This window comes from Aspergillus melleus (genome assembly GCF_016097325.1).
Source record: "Aspergillus melleus strain CBS 546.65 chromosome Unknown contig2, whole genome shotgun sequence".
Lineage (NCBI taxonomy): Eukaryota > Fungi > Ascomycota > Eurotiomycetes > Eurotiales > Aspergillaceae > Aspergillus > Aspergillus melleus.
In genome coordinates, this window is record NW_025763371.1 from 5974948 (window position 1) to 5989553 (window position 14606).

The 14606-nt window shown below is 50.9% G+C and overlaps 3 protein-coding genes across 3 annotated transcripts; all 3 read left to right on the forward strand.

Annotated features, from left to right (window-relative positions):
- Nucleotides 1–422: 422 nt before the first annotated feature.
- On the forward strand, nucleotides 423–5743 carry LDX57_004922 (nuclear pore complex Nup192/Nup205 family protein; the record flags this gene model as incomplete). Its single annotated transcript, XM_046086601.1, has 5 exons — nucleotides 423–661; nucleotides 752–5089; nucleotides 5159–5314; nucleotides 5368–5639; nucleotides 5693–5743. The coding sequence occupies exons 1-5, from the start codon at nucleotides 478–480 to the stop codon at nucleotides 5741–5743; spliced, it is 5001 nt and encodes a 1666-aa protein (XP_045942566.1). The 5' UTR covers nucleotides 423–477.
- A 530-nt stretch (nucleotides 5744–6273) lies between these two features.
- Nucleotides 6274–9204, forward strand: LDX57_004923 (cullin family protein; the record flags this gene model as incomplete). The annotated part of the gene is made up of 5 exons (XM_046086602.1): nucleotides 6274–7029; nucleotides 7098–8178; nucleotides 8240–8662; nucleotides 8722–9082; nucleotides 9144–9204. 5 exons carry the CDS (start codon nucleotides 6274–6276, stop codon nucleotides 9202–9204), a joined length of 2682 nt encoding a protein of 893 aa, XP_045942567.1.
- A 3037-nt stretch (nucleotides 9205–12241) lies between these two features.
- On the forward strand, nucleotides 12242–14351 carry dak1 (putative dihydroxyacetone kinase (DakA); the record flags this gene model as incomplete). Its single annotated transcript, XM_046086603.1, has 4 exons — nucleotides 12242–12248; nucleotides 12475–12982; nucleotides 13041–13669; nucleotides 13723–14351. The coding sequence occupies 4 exons, from the start codon at nucleotides 12242–12244 to the stop codon at nucleotides 14349–14351; spliced, it is 1773 nt and encodes a 590-aa protein (XP_045942568.1).
- Between the last annotated feature and the right edge of the window lie 255 nt (nucleotides 14352–14606).

Consider the following 14606-nt stretch of genomic DNA (forward strand, 5'->3'; position numbering starts at 1 on the left):
CCCTACCGGCATACCAGCTAACCCATCCGAGCGCTCTTTCTGCTTCTCAGATGACAGTAGCACGAGTGCTCTGTCAAGAGAAATTTCGCCCATGGCGGTGCTGATTTGTGGCTAAAATCTACGCAAAGCAGCCAAAGCCTATGGATACCATTTGCCTCATGTCAAGGAGGAGGTGTGAAGAGCACTCATTATTCGATAGCAAAACTCTGCGATCACCAGTCACAGAGTACGTGATAGATGATAAAAGTAGGATATGACAGTCGATGGCGGTAGGTCGCAGACAGTAAATAAAGTCGGTTGAACAGATAGATTGAGCGGGCGGTGCGGCTTTGGTCTCGGCGCAGGAGAGCTCCGCCGCTTTTAGCTCGGGAATTTTGGTCGCGTCCTCCGACCTTTTTTGGTCGGTGACAAACACATGGTCCTTACCATCCTTCTCTTCCACGGCGCCCCCCGCCAAAGCACGCACAATCGCTGAGCATGGAAGACCAGGATACTCTGGCTGGCCTTCGTGGTCTGTACCAGGATCTTTCTGCTCTGTCGAACTCTTCTTTTGTAAACATTGACCGTCTCCGAATCGAGCTGGAGACTCACATTGAAGATTTCAGGAAACTCCTCGATCGACCCAGGAAGAACAATAACAGTCGCCAAATTGTCATCTCCGGTGTGTATATTCGCTATTGACCTTCAACTCACGGAACGGCTGGTCTTTCTGGGGCTAAGGGGTTTGCTGATCATGTTTGCGACAATCTAGGGAAAATAACGGTGAACAACGTCGAATATTCAATCAACGATGCATTCAAGGAAGGGGCTCTGCAGCTTGCAGATGCTCTGGATATCGACGAGGTGGAAGCCGCGGTGCTGTTTTTAGAGGCACAGGAAGACGCACAGGCGCTGGATCGGACCCCTCTCGTCGCTGCGATCATGCGTTTCCACGAACGTCGGCACTTCTTGCTCGACTCCCTGCGCCTTATCTTCCAGGAATCCTTCGAAGTCGAGCGCGAAGCGAATCAGACCCTTATGCAGGAGGCTCTGGCCTTTGTTGTCGAAATAAAGGACGGCCCTTTGCGAAACGCTTCGCTTTTCGCGCGGAAATGCATGACATCAATGGAAGATATTGAGAAATGGATTGCTCTCCTCGGTGAACAAATTCAGAAAGCCACGATCGTAGGCCAATCTGAAGATCTCGAGGTAATGGAAGCTATTGAGTACCAGCGCAATAGCTTGCAGCAACAACATGAATCTCTGGGGGCGATCCTTTGCTACTTGTTCAAAGGGCCTTACACCAGTTCCGAAGATCTCCGCATACTCTTGAACCGCCTAAGAAAGCTCGACCGATTTGATAGCCTACTGGTGCATTACATTCCTTCGATTGTTTCCTCGTTCGTCCAGCATGGATCACCTGAAAGCTCCGGTTCACACAAAGAGGCGCGGGGCCTGCATACGGCGGTGACGTCCACCAAAGACGGCCAATCTTGGCGTCTTCCGACTTTCCACTCATCGGTCATTGCACTCTGGCTTGCGGTGTACAGTGGCTGGGATTTTGACGGTCCATCTTCTCCAGTTCCCGGCGTTGACCTCGCGAAGGAGGCCGAAGAACGCACCAAAATGTTTATGACTGCGCTGGATGATGGAGGATTAGACACAATGCTGGCCATCTGCTCCGGAGTTAACAACGAAGAATGGGCGGATCCGGCTCGCAGCGAACTAGTTGCTTTGTTATTAAAAGAAAGCGCCTCGTCCACGCTCGATTCGGGTGCCTGTTCTGCATTCTTCAAGGCCCTGTTGATGGAGTATTTTGAGGTATTCGCAGAATCTTGTATCGCCAATATGCCAGATGCTGTTCGAATGCTCAAGTCGGAAGAAGACTCTCAGAGATTGGATCAAATCACTGCACTTAGAGACGGTCTGACTTCGAGTCTCCACCGCGGTCTAGTCGAAGCTCGGACTCACCTTGAGACTTTCCTCGTGGTTATGGCTTTTTCATTTGAGCAACGTCCGGATGCTGCACAGGAATTCTGGGCAGACCCGGATGGAAATTTGTATGGTTTCCTCCAATGGGCCTCGAAACGACAGACCGTGCCGCGTGTCAGTGCGTTCTGTGAATTACTATGTTCTATTTCAAGTGGAGAAGAAAACGCCGCTGCGGCGCATAGATTCCTCTCTGAAGAAGATAAATTCCTGTCCGCTAAATTCAAGAGATCTACATCTATGAATTGGTCGCAGATGTTTGCCGAGCTGCAGCTTTATGCGACAAAGGTCACGGAAAAACCGTCTTCTTCGCAATCCATGCTTCGAGCTCGGAAGTCTGAGCCATCTGACATGAGTGAGCCAGAAAGCCCCGTGATGTTAACTTGTTATCTACGGCTCATGGGCCATTTATGTCGCCAAAGTGTCGCGATCAGAGACTGGATGCTCCTTCATCCTTCCTTCAGCATTGTCACCACATTGTTGACCTTATCCAGTGGGCCAATACCCACTCACCTCAGAGCAACTGTTTTCGATACCCTGTCAGCCTTAATGACTGACCGGACATCTTCGAACGGCAATGAGATGTGGCTTTCGATCGATCAGTGGATCTCCAGCGGGTCAATGAGCGCTTCTGGCCACGGGAAAGTTCCCTTGGTCTCAAACCCCCTCGTGTGGCATGAGCAACAAGCTTTCCAGAAGATTGGCGAGAGTTTCGACCAAGCTAACGCCTTTGTGACCCTTGTTTATTCGCTCGTGTCTCCAACCACCGACTCCGCGGATTACCACCTCTCGCTTCCTTTCCCCGACTCTTTGGGCTCGTCTTATCGCATGCCGGGTATTGAGCCCTACATTGATTTCGTCCTCGGCCGAGCATTATCGCGACGCATCCCCGATCTCAACGAACGTCAAGTTCGTATGCTCACCTACAATTGCTTGGACTTCGTTGTGACTTGTCTGAAATCCTTCAACGAGAACATTGTCACGGTCCTCAGTCAGCCCAGCATATCATCGGATAATAAAACTTCATCGCTGGTCAATTACATCCGGCTTCATCCGTTTGCACGGGTGGCTGAGTGGCTCTTTAATGAGGATGTTATTAAGTCAATATTTGCAGCGGCTAATCAAGATATTGCAGATGTTGCTAAGTCTGCGGCTGACTCAGTCTTAGTCCTGTCTGTCGTACGCAGTCTCGAGGTCATGGACCTAATGATGGATCTCCAGTCGACCTACTTCAATATTGTTCGCCCATTGGTCAAGTCTCAGGCAGGAGGAAACCGAACCAATGTAGCCAATTCTGCGCTTTCTGCATTCGAAGACAGTATTCTCAACTATCTGTCGATCATCCCCGCTTTATGTCTCTACTGCAGCACTGGCCACGAGCAGCTCACAGTCACATCCATGGCGCTTTTGGAGAAACTCTCCAGTTCTAAGAAGCTGAACAAGGCTTCGTCTCCTGAATTATCCAAGTGGAGATCGTCGAATAAAATTGTTGAGGTCCTGAGCTCAGAAGTGGATGTTGACAGTGTATCGCGCCCGCTTGTCTCCCAAATGCAGCCGGAAGCCAGAGAACTTGAAGTTGGAGCACAGTCAGCCGGTTACATTATTCGTGAGAGCCTGCTCGCACTTCTAAACTCCTGCTTGGGAACAATCACGGATCAGCCAACGATAGCGCACATACTTCTCGGATTCCGCAGTGTGGGAAACATACTGGATGTCTCTCCCGAGGGCCTCTTCTCGCAGCAAGCTTCTTTATTACATGCAATTATCGAATTTCTGCAGAACTACCCCGATGAATTGAATGGGAACATCTTACCGTGGATGGTGCGCCTCAAGCGTATGGGCTTCGAGGTTCTGAAACACCTGTGGTCCTCAAAGCTCTCATCCTACTTCACGCTTTCGGAAATGCGCGTCAACCGCTTTCTCCTCAATACTCTCGCAACCCAGCCCATAATCGGACTACACACCCCATGGGATGGGTTACCTATCTTGGCCGAAGAATTCTGGGTTTCCAAATCAACGACTGCTCTTGCGGAATTCTTACTGTACAGAAGCTATCTGTACAATTATGCCGCAACGGAGATCCGCTCTGCCACCAAACTTGGCTCACCGACTCTACAAGGCGACATCCTCGCAACGTTGTTTGGAAATGCAGTGTCAGAAAATGGCGAGGGTATTGTAACTCCTACTGTCTTCGACCTCTTCGACTTTGCGGACCTAGACATTAGACACCCCCTTTCCCCACCTGAGTTGGTGCTTCTTAGGGATATCGGCGTGGAGGCGTGTGCTAAGGCACAGGCTGATGACTCGCTTGTTATTTATAACATGGCCGAGCTGGAGGAGCTTATCCAAGTCAGGAAAGAAGAGCTGCATTCAATGGCGCATCTACGAACTCCAGATGAGGAGCAGTTTATAGCCGAGGCCGAAAACTTGACTCTCTACATACTATCGCTCAATCAGTCCCGGCAGATCACCTACAACCGCTACTTGGCTCTCCAATCTTGGACGGAGCTCATAACAACTATTCTCACATGCTCTGAAATTGAAGGTGGACGGAAATCGACTTTTATACTACATTCAATTCAATTGATCCTCCCTAAGCTTGACGCCGCTGTGGAGGAAGACTCCCCTGAGGCCATTGAATTGGCCCGCCTTGCTGAGACCCTGGTTAGTAACCTAGAGTCGTCCGAGACGAGCGGAACTCCTGTCCGACGAAGCGGGGATGTCATCGATGAAAAGCTTCATCAACTGTTCCAAATTTGCGTTCGGGGCATCATTCTCGCCGCGGGCAATGTTAACCTCCGAGAGACCTTCTATAACATCTGCTCGCACTACATCTCCCGTGTGATTACTCCGGAAACGGCACACGGGGACAACAAGCAGCATAGCTATCAGGTCATCAGGACAGCGGGTCCGACTTTGATTGAAGCCGTATGCGACGATGCATATACTGGTCAAGAAACATGCCGTGTGTCAGCTCTTCTGTTATTGAATCTCTTGGCAGCCCTGGATAAACGAGAGGAGTCTACATTGGCAGAGTCCATGTCTCAGTCGAACTATCTAAGTCTATTCTTGGATGCTATTCGAACGCTTCCGGTTGAGCTTAAAAATGCCCAAGCCAGTGGTAAGCCCATACCGCAAGGAAAGGAAATGTGCACGTCAAGAGTAATCACAGCTAACCCCCGGATCCAAGATACGCCCTTGCTGTTGTCGTATTACGAGTCTCTGTTGTCTCTCCTCCAACAACTTTGCCAGACTAAGAACGGCGCCATCCAAGTTCTCGGGACTGGCCTTTTCCAGGCAGTGCGTGATTCGCGGCTATTCGCGGCTGATCCTGATCTCGGTATTGGTTCGTATTTACATTTCCCATGGATTGAATGACTCTAAGTCTGACAATGACAGACATTGATAACCCTGACGCCCTCCGGAAATACTACGACCTTCTACACTCGGTGCTCCGCGTCATCGTTTCCGCTGTATTCTCGCGTGGTCTTCACAACGAGCAGATGATGGAGCAAACGCGGGCCTTCCTTGCCGAGAACAGACAAAGCATGGTCGGTATCTTCAAACGGGTTGCCAAGATTGGAGGTGCAGGCACTCCAGATCATCACGGTGCTCTCGGTGACCTGGCGAAGTCGTACATGGCGCTCATTGCCGCTACGGATTTCCTAGAGGTATGTATGGCCACAAACAATGCCACCGCTCGCTTTGCTGATGTAAATTTTAGTTTGAGGATGGCGAAGTAAAGGACCAAATGGGTACAAATATTTTCTCCTGAAAGAGATGGAACGAAACATCTACAAATGTTTGGAGGGAGTATCGGAGTGTGTAGTTTATGGGAATGATGCATATGAATTAGCTAGGAGGCTGTGGCGACATCTAGCCTATCCTCACATTTAGAGTTGGGAGGATGAAAATAGGACAGGCATCCAAAAAAAATCATTGGACTTTTTTTGAAATACAATCTTGAAGCCATCTGCAATCTGCCGATGATTTGCGCATAGGTTTGGCTGATTTACCTTTCTTAGAGGGGAGAACCGGCAGACGGACGTATTATCTTATCTCCGACTGACCAACGTCAATGCAACTGCGGAGTGCCTGCCTCCTTCGATCGTCAAGACGCATTTGCCAACACCTTCTCATCACGCAACCCTTTCCTTTTATCCGTTACTCCTAAGCGCAACATATACATTGTGCTTTGCTGAATTCCAAGCCAATTTTGCCATGACCTGTTGATCTTCAGCGCCGTCTGGAGCTTTTCGACGCTGAGCGATCTCCACCGTCCTCGCCCTGGGCAGAGCCGAGTCCATGCAGCAGCCATCGAGAGGCGCCACCGAGCAGAGGAGCGGCAAGCGCAAGTCAACCGGTAAAAGGAAGCTTTCTGATCAGGAGGAGATTGCGCGGAATCCTCAAAATCAACAAGCGACCATCTCGGAGCTCCTGTCCAAGAATCATACCACCTACGACCAAGAGCGTCCTCATCCTCACCGGCAGTCGTCCCCAACCACCAAGCGTCCGCGATTGTCGCCTTCCCCTTCGAGCGGACAACCTACATCGAACCCACAAACTCTATCCTCTTCCGACAGAATGTATAATTTCGCAAACCAAGATTCTCGAACTAGCGGACCGTTCGGACAGGCGACGTCCGGGTCACATACCCTTGGTGGAGCTGCGAAAACTCGGCCCTTCAACACAGCGTCGCGTCAGAGCAACTTTACACCTCATACGGGCGCAAAAAAACTGGTCGTGAAGAATCTTCGAACAGGATCGCGATTCAACCAAGATTCGTACTTCGAGAAGGTCTGGAGTCAACTTGATGCGGCGCTGGCGGCGATCTTCAACAGTGGAAAGCCCGAGGTATCGTTGGAAGAGCTTTATAAAGGGGCAGAAAATGTGTGTCGTCAAGGGCGAGCGGCTCAATTAGCCAAACAGCTGCAGGACCGGTGTCGAGGTCATGTGGCTGGAAAGCTACGCGATACACTGGTGGCAAAAGCAGAGAGCGGCGATAACATTGATGCGTTAGGGGGGGTGGTTGAGTCGTGGGCAACATGGCAATCCAAGCTGGTATGCGGTTATTACCTTTCCATCTGCCAGTGTGCTTTGAAGCTCACTCTCTTTTTTTGGTTTTTTAGGTTACCGTTCGGTGGATCTTCTACTACCTCGATCAATCGTTTCTTCTTCACTCCAAAGACTATCCCGTTATTCGCGAAATGGGTCTTATCCAGTTCCGAAACCACATCTATTCCGACTCTGTACTGAAAGCGAAAATTTCACAAGGCGCATGTGATCTGATTAGAGCCGACCGCGATGAGGACCCGAGCATCATGGCGGACTCGTCATTACTTCGGAAAGCGATCGAATTGTTCCACGGCCTCGATGTTTACGCGGATGGCTTTGAGCCCCTCTTCATCTCCGAGTCGAAGAAGTATTTTGCATCATGGGCCCAACGCGAAGCATCGGGATATCTCGCCACATTCGCCGCGAATAGCCATAATCTGATTGAAAGAGAGGTCAACCGGTGTGAGCTATTTTCGCTCAACCGAAGCACTAAGCAGAAGTTGTCTGAACTTCTGGATCAAACACTAGTGTTGGATCAGCAATCAGTCCTCCTCAATCAGGCTGACATCCTTGGCTTGCTGCGGACGGGGAATAAGATTGCTCTAGAGAAACTCTATTCCCTCCTCGAACGGAAAGACCTTGGCTCGAATCTGAGAGCAGCGTTCACCGATTTTATCGTCGAAGAGGGCGGTTTGATTGTTTTCGATGACGAGAAGGAGGCGGAAATGGTTGCTCGCCTGCTCGAGTTCAAACAGCAACTCGATGAGACTTGGATTCACTCTTTCCACCGAAACGAGGAGCTAGGTCATGCTCTCCGCGAAGCCTTCGAGACATTTATGAACAAGGGAAGAAAGTCCCAGGCAACCGGAGGGACCGACAATCCAAAGACCGGCGAGATGATCGCCAAATACGTAGACAGACTACTGAAGGGCGGGTGGAAACTGGCACCTGGGAGAAAGGCCGAGGATATGCCACTTGCGGACGAAGATGCCGAGATCGATCGACAACTAGACCAAGTTCTCAACCTGTTCCGGTTTGTGCACGGAAAAGCAGTCTTTGAGGCCTTCTACAAGAATGACCTTGCCCGTCGCCTGCTCATGGGTCGAAGCGCCAGCGACGATGCCGAAAAGAGCATGCTGTCGCGACTCAAGACAGGTATGTACCGTGACGTCTTGGGTGGCTTCCAACTATCACGAACGCTGACACTGGCGATTAGAATGCGGATCCAGTTTCACTCATAATTTGGAGTCCATGTTCAAGGATATGGATGTAGCGCGCGATGAGATGGGGGCATACAGTTCTCTTCAGCGTGAACGTCAACACCGACTACCGGTCGACCTCAGCGTCAGCGTGCTGTCAGCATCAGCATGGCCGACATACCCGGACGTTCAGGTGCGAATACCGCCCGAGATCGCGACTGCTACGACCGACTTTGAAAAGTTTTACCATGGCAAGTATAACGGGCGCAAGCTTCACTGGAAGCATCAATTGGCACATTGTCAGCTGCGGGCTAGGTTTCCCAAAGGAGACAAGGAATTGGTTGTCAGTTCATTCCAGGCGATCGTGTTGTTGCTGTTCAACGATCTCCCGGAAGGCGGGACGCTCAACTATTCTCAGATCCAGGAAGAAACTAAATTATGTCAGTCTTTCTTCTTCGGGCCACTTATAGCATTTGCTGACATTCATTCTTCCTTCTAGCCGACCAGGAGCTGAAACGGACGCTTCAATCGTTGGCATGCGCCAAGTACCGAGTGCTCAGCAAGAAGCCGAAAGGCCGGGATGTCAACACCACGGACGAATTTTCATACAATGCCGGGTTTACCGACCCGAAGATGCGCATCAAGATCAATCAGATCCAATTGAAGGAGACCAAGGAGGAGAACAAGACAACGCACGAGCGCGTGGCGGCCGACCGGCATTACGAGACCCAAGCAGCGATCGTCCGAATCATGAAGAGTCGCAAGACCATTACGCATGCGGAATTAGTGGCCGAGGTGATCAAGGCTACCCGAAGCCGTGGCGTGTTAGAGCCTGCAGATATCAAGAAGAATATCGAGAAGTAGGTGCTTTTCCTTTTTGATCTAGCAACGCGAGGCCACGTTTACTAACTGCGGTACCAGGTTGATCGAAAAAGACTACATGGAGCGGGAAGAAGGGAATCGGTATCAATATGTGGCATAACGTGTTGATAAGACTGACTGACTTGTTCAACGAGTACTTTGGGAGGTTGGCGACATGACGATCACATACGGAGTAATTAGGTCGTCGTACCTTGAGCTTTTTAGTTTCTTGTTTGCACTTTGCAATAATGTAGCCGCCATATGGCATGATGAACTAACGACGGATCGTTGGCTTAGGAAGCACTACTTTACGGAGTGCTTATTTGATTTGTTCATTCGTTAGTTTGTTACTTGTTACCCACCCATCGTACTTTTTTTTCCTTGTTCCCATGAGTCTTTAGCCTACAGTAACAGAAGCGGAGGGGATCGAGTCAACTCCGCGACCCCACCACAGGTTCTATGACCGGTTTTCACGGAGTAGTCCAGCTGTAGGGGTACTGTAAGTGTAGTTCACTAAGGGTACGGAGTGCTCCGCAGTTAGGTCTCGTGAAACTGAATTGATACCTGTTTACCTACTAAGATCCGGTGGAGCAAACCATTCAATCGACCCATCGAATCCTGTAAATTATATATTCTGAATTAATAATCCTTGACCATATGATGGGAGTCCGGTTCCATCTGGCCCTGTAGGTAGGTATACCGTAGGTAGTAGGTAGTAGGTAGGTAGGTAGGTAGGTAGGTATCAATGCATGCATCATTACTCCCGACAGGGGCAAACAGACAAGACAGCACTCGCCCGAGAAACCCGACGGGCGACTCGGCAGAGAAAAGACACTCTGGCTGACTGTACGGTGTAGGTGTAATATCGCCGGAACGGGTAAGAAAATCAACAAGAAGAAAAAAAGAAAAAAATTTCCCCGGGGAATGCGGAAGGAAGACGAAACGGTCTGGACGAGGGGCGAATCCGGGTCTCACGAGACTCACGTGGATGAGCCGATCCCTACAGGAGATCGAAAATAGAACTGTGTACACTGTACGGAGTACGTACTCCTTTCTTAGCTCCCTGTCGAGGTGCTGGCCTGGAACGCGTCGAATTGGTTTGGGAAAAGTGGTCCCCGCTAAGATCTGACAGCGGAGAAGCCTTTTTTTTTAAGGTCCCATGATCCTCATTCTGTTGGGGATGGTTAGATGGGTCGTACTTCGGTTCCCTTTCTATCTGGAACAGACGTACGTACCCCCCCCCTTCTAGTCAGTAAGGACCAATTGCGGAATTATTCTGTTGCCAATCATTTTCCTTTCTATTTTTTTGGCCAGCACAGCGGTATGGACGTGATAGCGGTTACGCGGCTAAGTTACCGACGGAGACGGTAGATTCTATAAATCATATGTATGCAGCTGCACGGCGCAGTGCCTGGATTCCCAACAACACTCCAATAGCAACTGGTCACGGGCTCAGGCACCTCTCGACCGACATACCGACATACATACTCCCTACAAACACTGGATCCCGATCTACACGGTGTAGCACTGTAGGTACTATTACTGACCCCTCCGACAGCTCAATTGCAGCTCTGCAGGATGCACGTATTAAACTTCCAATGGATCCCAACGGAAAAGCTGGAATTGTCAGCTGAGCCGGCCGAGCCAGCTGTGCAGCTTGCTGCTTAATGAAGGTATAGTTATCCCTTAGTGATCGGCATGTAGATACCGTACTATTAGTCTATTAGATAGTAGTTCGGAGTAGCACGGTTGGGGTTTCCAGAAAAGAAATACCACCAATAGATGAATGCATCAGGTACTTGTCTAGTGCCCTATGCCGAGGAATCTTTGCCCTTACGGGGTAGGGAGTCTAGGGAGTTAGTGAGGGCAGAAAGTCCAGGGTTCGCGAGGGTCTTGATTGCAAACGCCTTACGAATTCGGAAGGTTTCCCTTGGGGCAGGGCATATCCGTGGCATGCCCCCTTTCTGCAATGCTGCAATGCCATGTACGGTGTAGGTGGCGGACATCTTTGGGCAGGTATGTAGATAGATGATATTATCTCGGATCTTTTTGGCTAGAGACTTTTTCTATTCTAATTCTTTCGACCGAGACCGAGTGTCCGCGAGTACGGCCGATAGTGATCTATGATCGAAGGATGTAGCAATACCCAAACCAGAGGTGTTTTAGCGGGATTCCCGCAGATGGTAAGCCGAAGCGCCCACGCTTCCAGAATGTCCCCCGGTTCCAGACCCGCGGCCCACGGGGTTGGCTACCTCTACTCCGTACATACCAGGTCAGTCCATCTCCATGCACGTCCCATGTACCTTCGTCCTTACGGTACCTTACTTGCCGGATGCCCACTTGCCTATCCAGGCGATGGGTCCCTTACGATGTTGTTCATGTGAGCAGCAAAAAAAATCATGGAAGACATGGGTAAACCGGATTGCCTAGACCGTTACCCAATGGTGAACTCAGCGGCCGCCTGGTTTGAAAGTATTTATCCGGGGGGTTGCTCGCCTTCCTGCTCATCCGATTCCTATACTTCTTTCCTCTTATCCTTCCTTCCTTCTCCTCCCCTGCTCTATCCGTCTCTCAGCTTCCTCGGCTCGCCTTCCTCTCGATATAGTCCCATCCGAAATCGGATAATCCTGTCGGACTCTTTTCCATCTATACTGCCTCATTCGCGGACGAGACTCAACAGCCTCTAAACCAATCATCGGAAAACACTCACGGGAGTACTTCCATCCAATCGATCTCGCCTGTCAGATTCCCTGTGAGTTCCATTAGTGAAATGATCATCCCCCCTTCGCTGCACTCCGGACTGCCGACTGACAGATGCGCGACTCCAGTGAAACCAATCGTCTGCTCCACTTTTTTCCCCGCCTCGGACGGACTGGATAGCGATTGCTATACTTACGAATCAGCCTGGTACTGTCCTTGTGAATCAGCCCGGATTTCTTACTTTGGCAAATTCGCCTAGAAATTTGGCCCGGTTGTCTTGGTTCTCTACGATAACCATCCCTGTGCGCGTGTTCATATAAAGAGCGAGCAATCGCACCGGAAAGCAATCGCAACACTTCCCCACCTACAAGACGGCTCGACTGTTCGCGCGTCCAATCCGGATTTGAGCGATTGATCCTAGTTGTTTGCTGAGACTATTGCGCAACCGTTGCTTCATAATGCAGAGTACGTCAGATTGTTCTTCCTTGTTTTTTCTTTTTCTTTTTTTCTCCTTCTGTCCATGATGATCAATGATTTCCTGGCTCGTTGATCCCCCGTCTGGTGTTCATTTTCCTCGGAATTATCCACACTTGCGATCAGACCCATATATCCTGGCGAAACTCAGATGTTCCCCACATACCCCAACCCCAGACACCCTGCATTACGGCGTACACTAATGCCAACTCTTTAGCCAAACACTTTTTCTCGGACCCGACCCATCTGGTCCTTACCGCATTGCATTCACTCACTCTGACGAACCCGTCTCTGGCTTTTGACCCTGAAAACAAGATCATTTTCCGCCGCCCGGAATCTATCAAGAAACCAAAGGTTGCCATCGTTTCCGGCGGAGGTTCTGGTCATGAGCCGGCCTTTGCTGGCTACGTCGGTCAGGGCTTCCTAGATGCATCCGCCGCCGGTACCATCTTCGCCTCCCCCTCGGCGGAGCAGATCCGCAAGGCGGTCTTGGATTGCGTCGACAACGAGAAGGGTGTCCTGATCATTCCCATGAACTACACGGGCGATGTGTTGAACTTCGGTATGGCAGCCGAGAAGGCTCGCGCTGCGGGTATCAAGACTGAATTCTTCGCCATCAACGACGACGCCGGTGTCGGCAAGAAAAAGGGCGGAAAGGTCGGCCGACGTGGTATTGGCGGTGGAATTCTGATCTTGAAGATCGTCAGTGCTTTGGCAGAGGCTGGGTGAGTGGATTCATGTGTCTTGGAAGATTAGAAGTTCGCGTCGCTAACAAACCCTCAGGGCTTCCCTGGATGAGGTTTACGCCACCGCTCAGCTGGCAAACGACCACCTTGCATCCGTGGGCTCTTCGTTGGAGCATGTTCACATCCCCGGTAGAGCCATGCCCGAGGATGTAATCCCCGATGGTGAAGTCGAGGTCGGAATGGGTATCCACAACGAACCGGGGTCTCACCGCGTCAAGGCCAATCTCCCAGAGCTGATCCAAACCATGCTCTTCCAAATCCTAGACCACAACGATCCCGACCGCGCCTTCCTCACTCATCAGCCCGGGGATGAATTCGTCCTGTTGATCAACAACCTGGGTGGCGTCAGCCCCCTGGAGCTCGCGGGTATTACCGATGAGGTCTACCGTCAGCTCGAGCGGGACCACGAAATCAAACCTGTCCGAATCATTCAGGGAACTTTCTTGACCAGCTTGAACGGACTGGGTTTCAGCATCTCTCTTCTGAAGCTCGCAGACACCGGACTGGGTGCTGGCAAGTCGTTCTTGGAGCTCCTTGATGCTCCTGCCGAGGCAGTGGGCTGGTCTGCTCCCATCCCTTCGTCTACCTGGGCCGCTCACCGAAGCGATGCTCCCGTAAAACTCAAGGAGACGAAGCTTGCGGCAGAGAAGCCCAGCAACCTAAAGTGTATGTTCTTGAGCCAATCTTTTCCCGAATCTTGTACTAACCTTTTCAAACAGTGGATGTAGCCGTTCTCAAGAAGGTTCTCGGCTCCGGTCTCAAGCGTGTCATCGACGCCGAGCCTTTGGTCACTCGCTACGATACTATTGTCGGAGACGGTGACTGCGGTGTCGGCTTGAAGCGTGGCGCAGAGGCCATCCAGGCCCTGCTCGACAACCCCTCATCGAACCTTACCGAAGATGTTGTCAACGCTGTGAACCGCATCGTCACGGTCGTTGAGAACACCATGGACGGTACTTCTGGAGCTATTTACGCGATCTTCCTGAACGCCCTTGCCCACGGTCTTCGCGAACAGGACACCGGCTCGTTTACTCCCGCCACCGCAGATGTCTGGGCCAAGGCCCTCAGCCACTCTGTCAACGCTCTTTCAAAGTACACGCCCGCCCAGCCCGGCGACCGTACCCTGGTCGATGCCCTGGTCCCCTTCTGCAACACCCTTCTCGAGACCAAGGACGTCCGCGCCGCGGCCAAGGCCTCGCACGAGGGCACCGAATCGACCAAGAGCATGAAGGCCAGCCTGGGCCGTTCCGTCTACGTCGGCGGCGAAGAAGAATGGGTCGGCAAGGTCCCTGACCCCGGTGCTTACGGACTCAGCGAGTTCTTGGCCGGTATTGCCGATGCGGCTTGAACTTCTAAGCCGCCTGCCTAGCCTCAGGAGCTATCTATATTCGGGACTCTATAATTCTTTTTTTCTTCAATTCGGCGGTATATATTGCATCTGGTGGTGTTTTTTTTTTCTTCCAATATTAATTTGATGACGATCATGACATCTTTTGGGTGGTTTATGAGGGTGGTCAATAATATTCCATATTCATGTTGTTTGCGGCTTTAGCTTTGTTTGATTGCGTCCTTATTTTACTTTTGGTGGTTCTAGGTATATAGC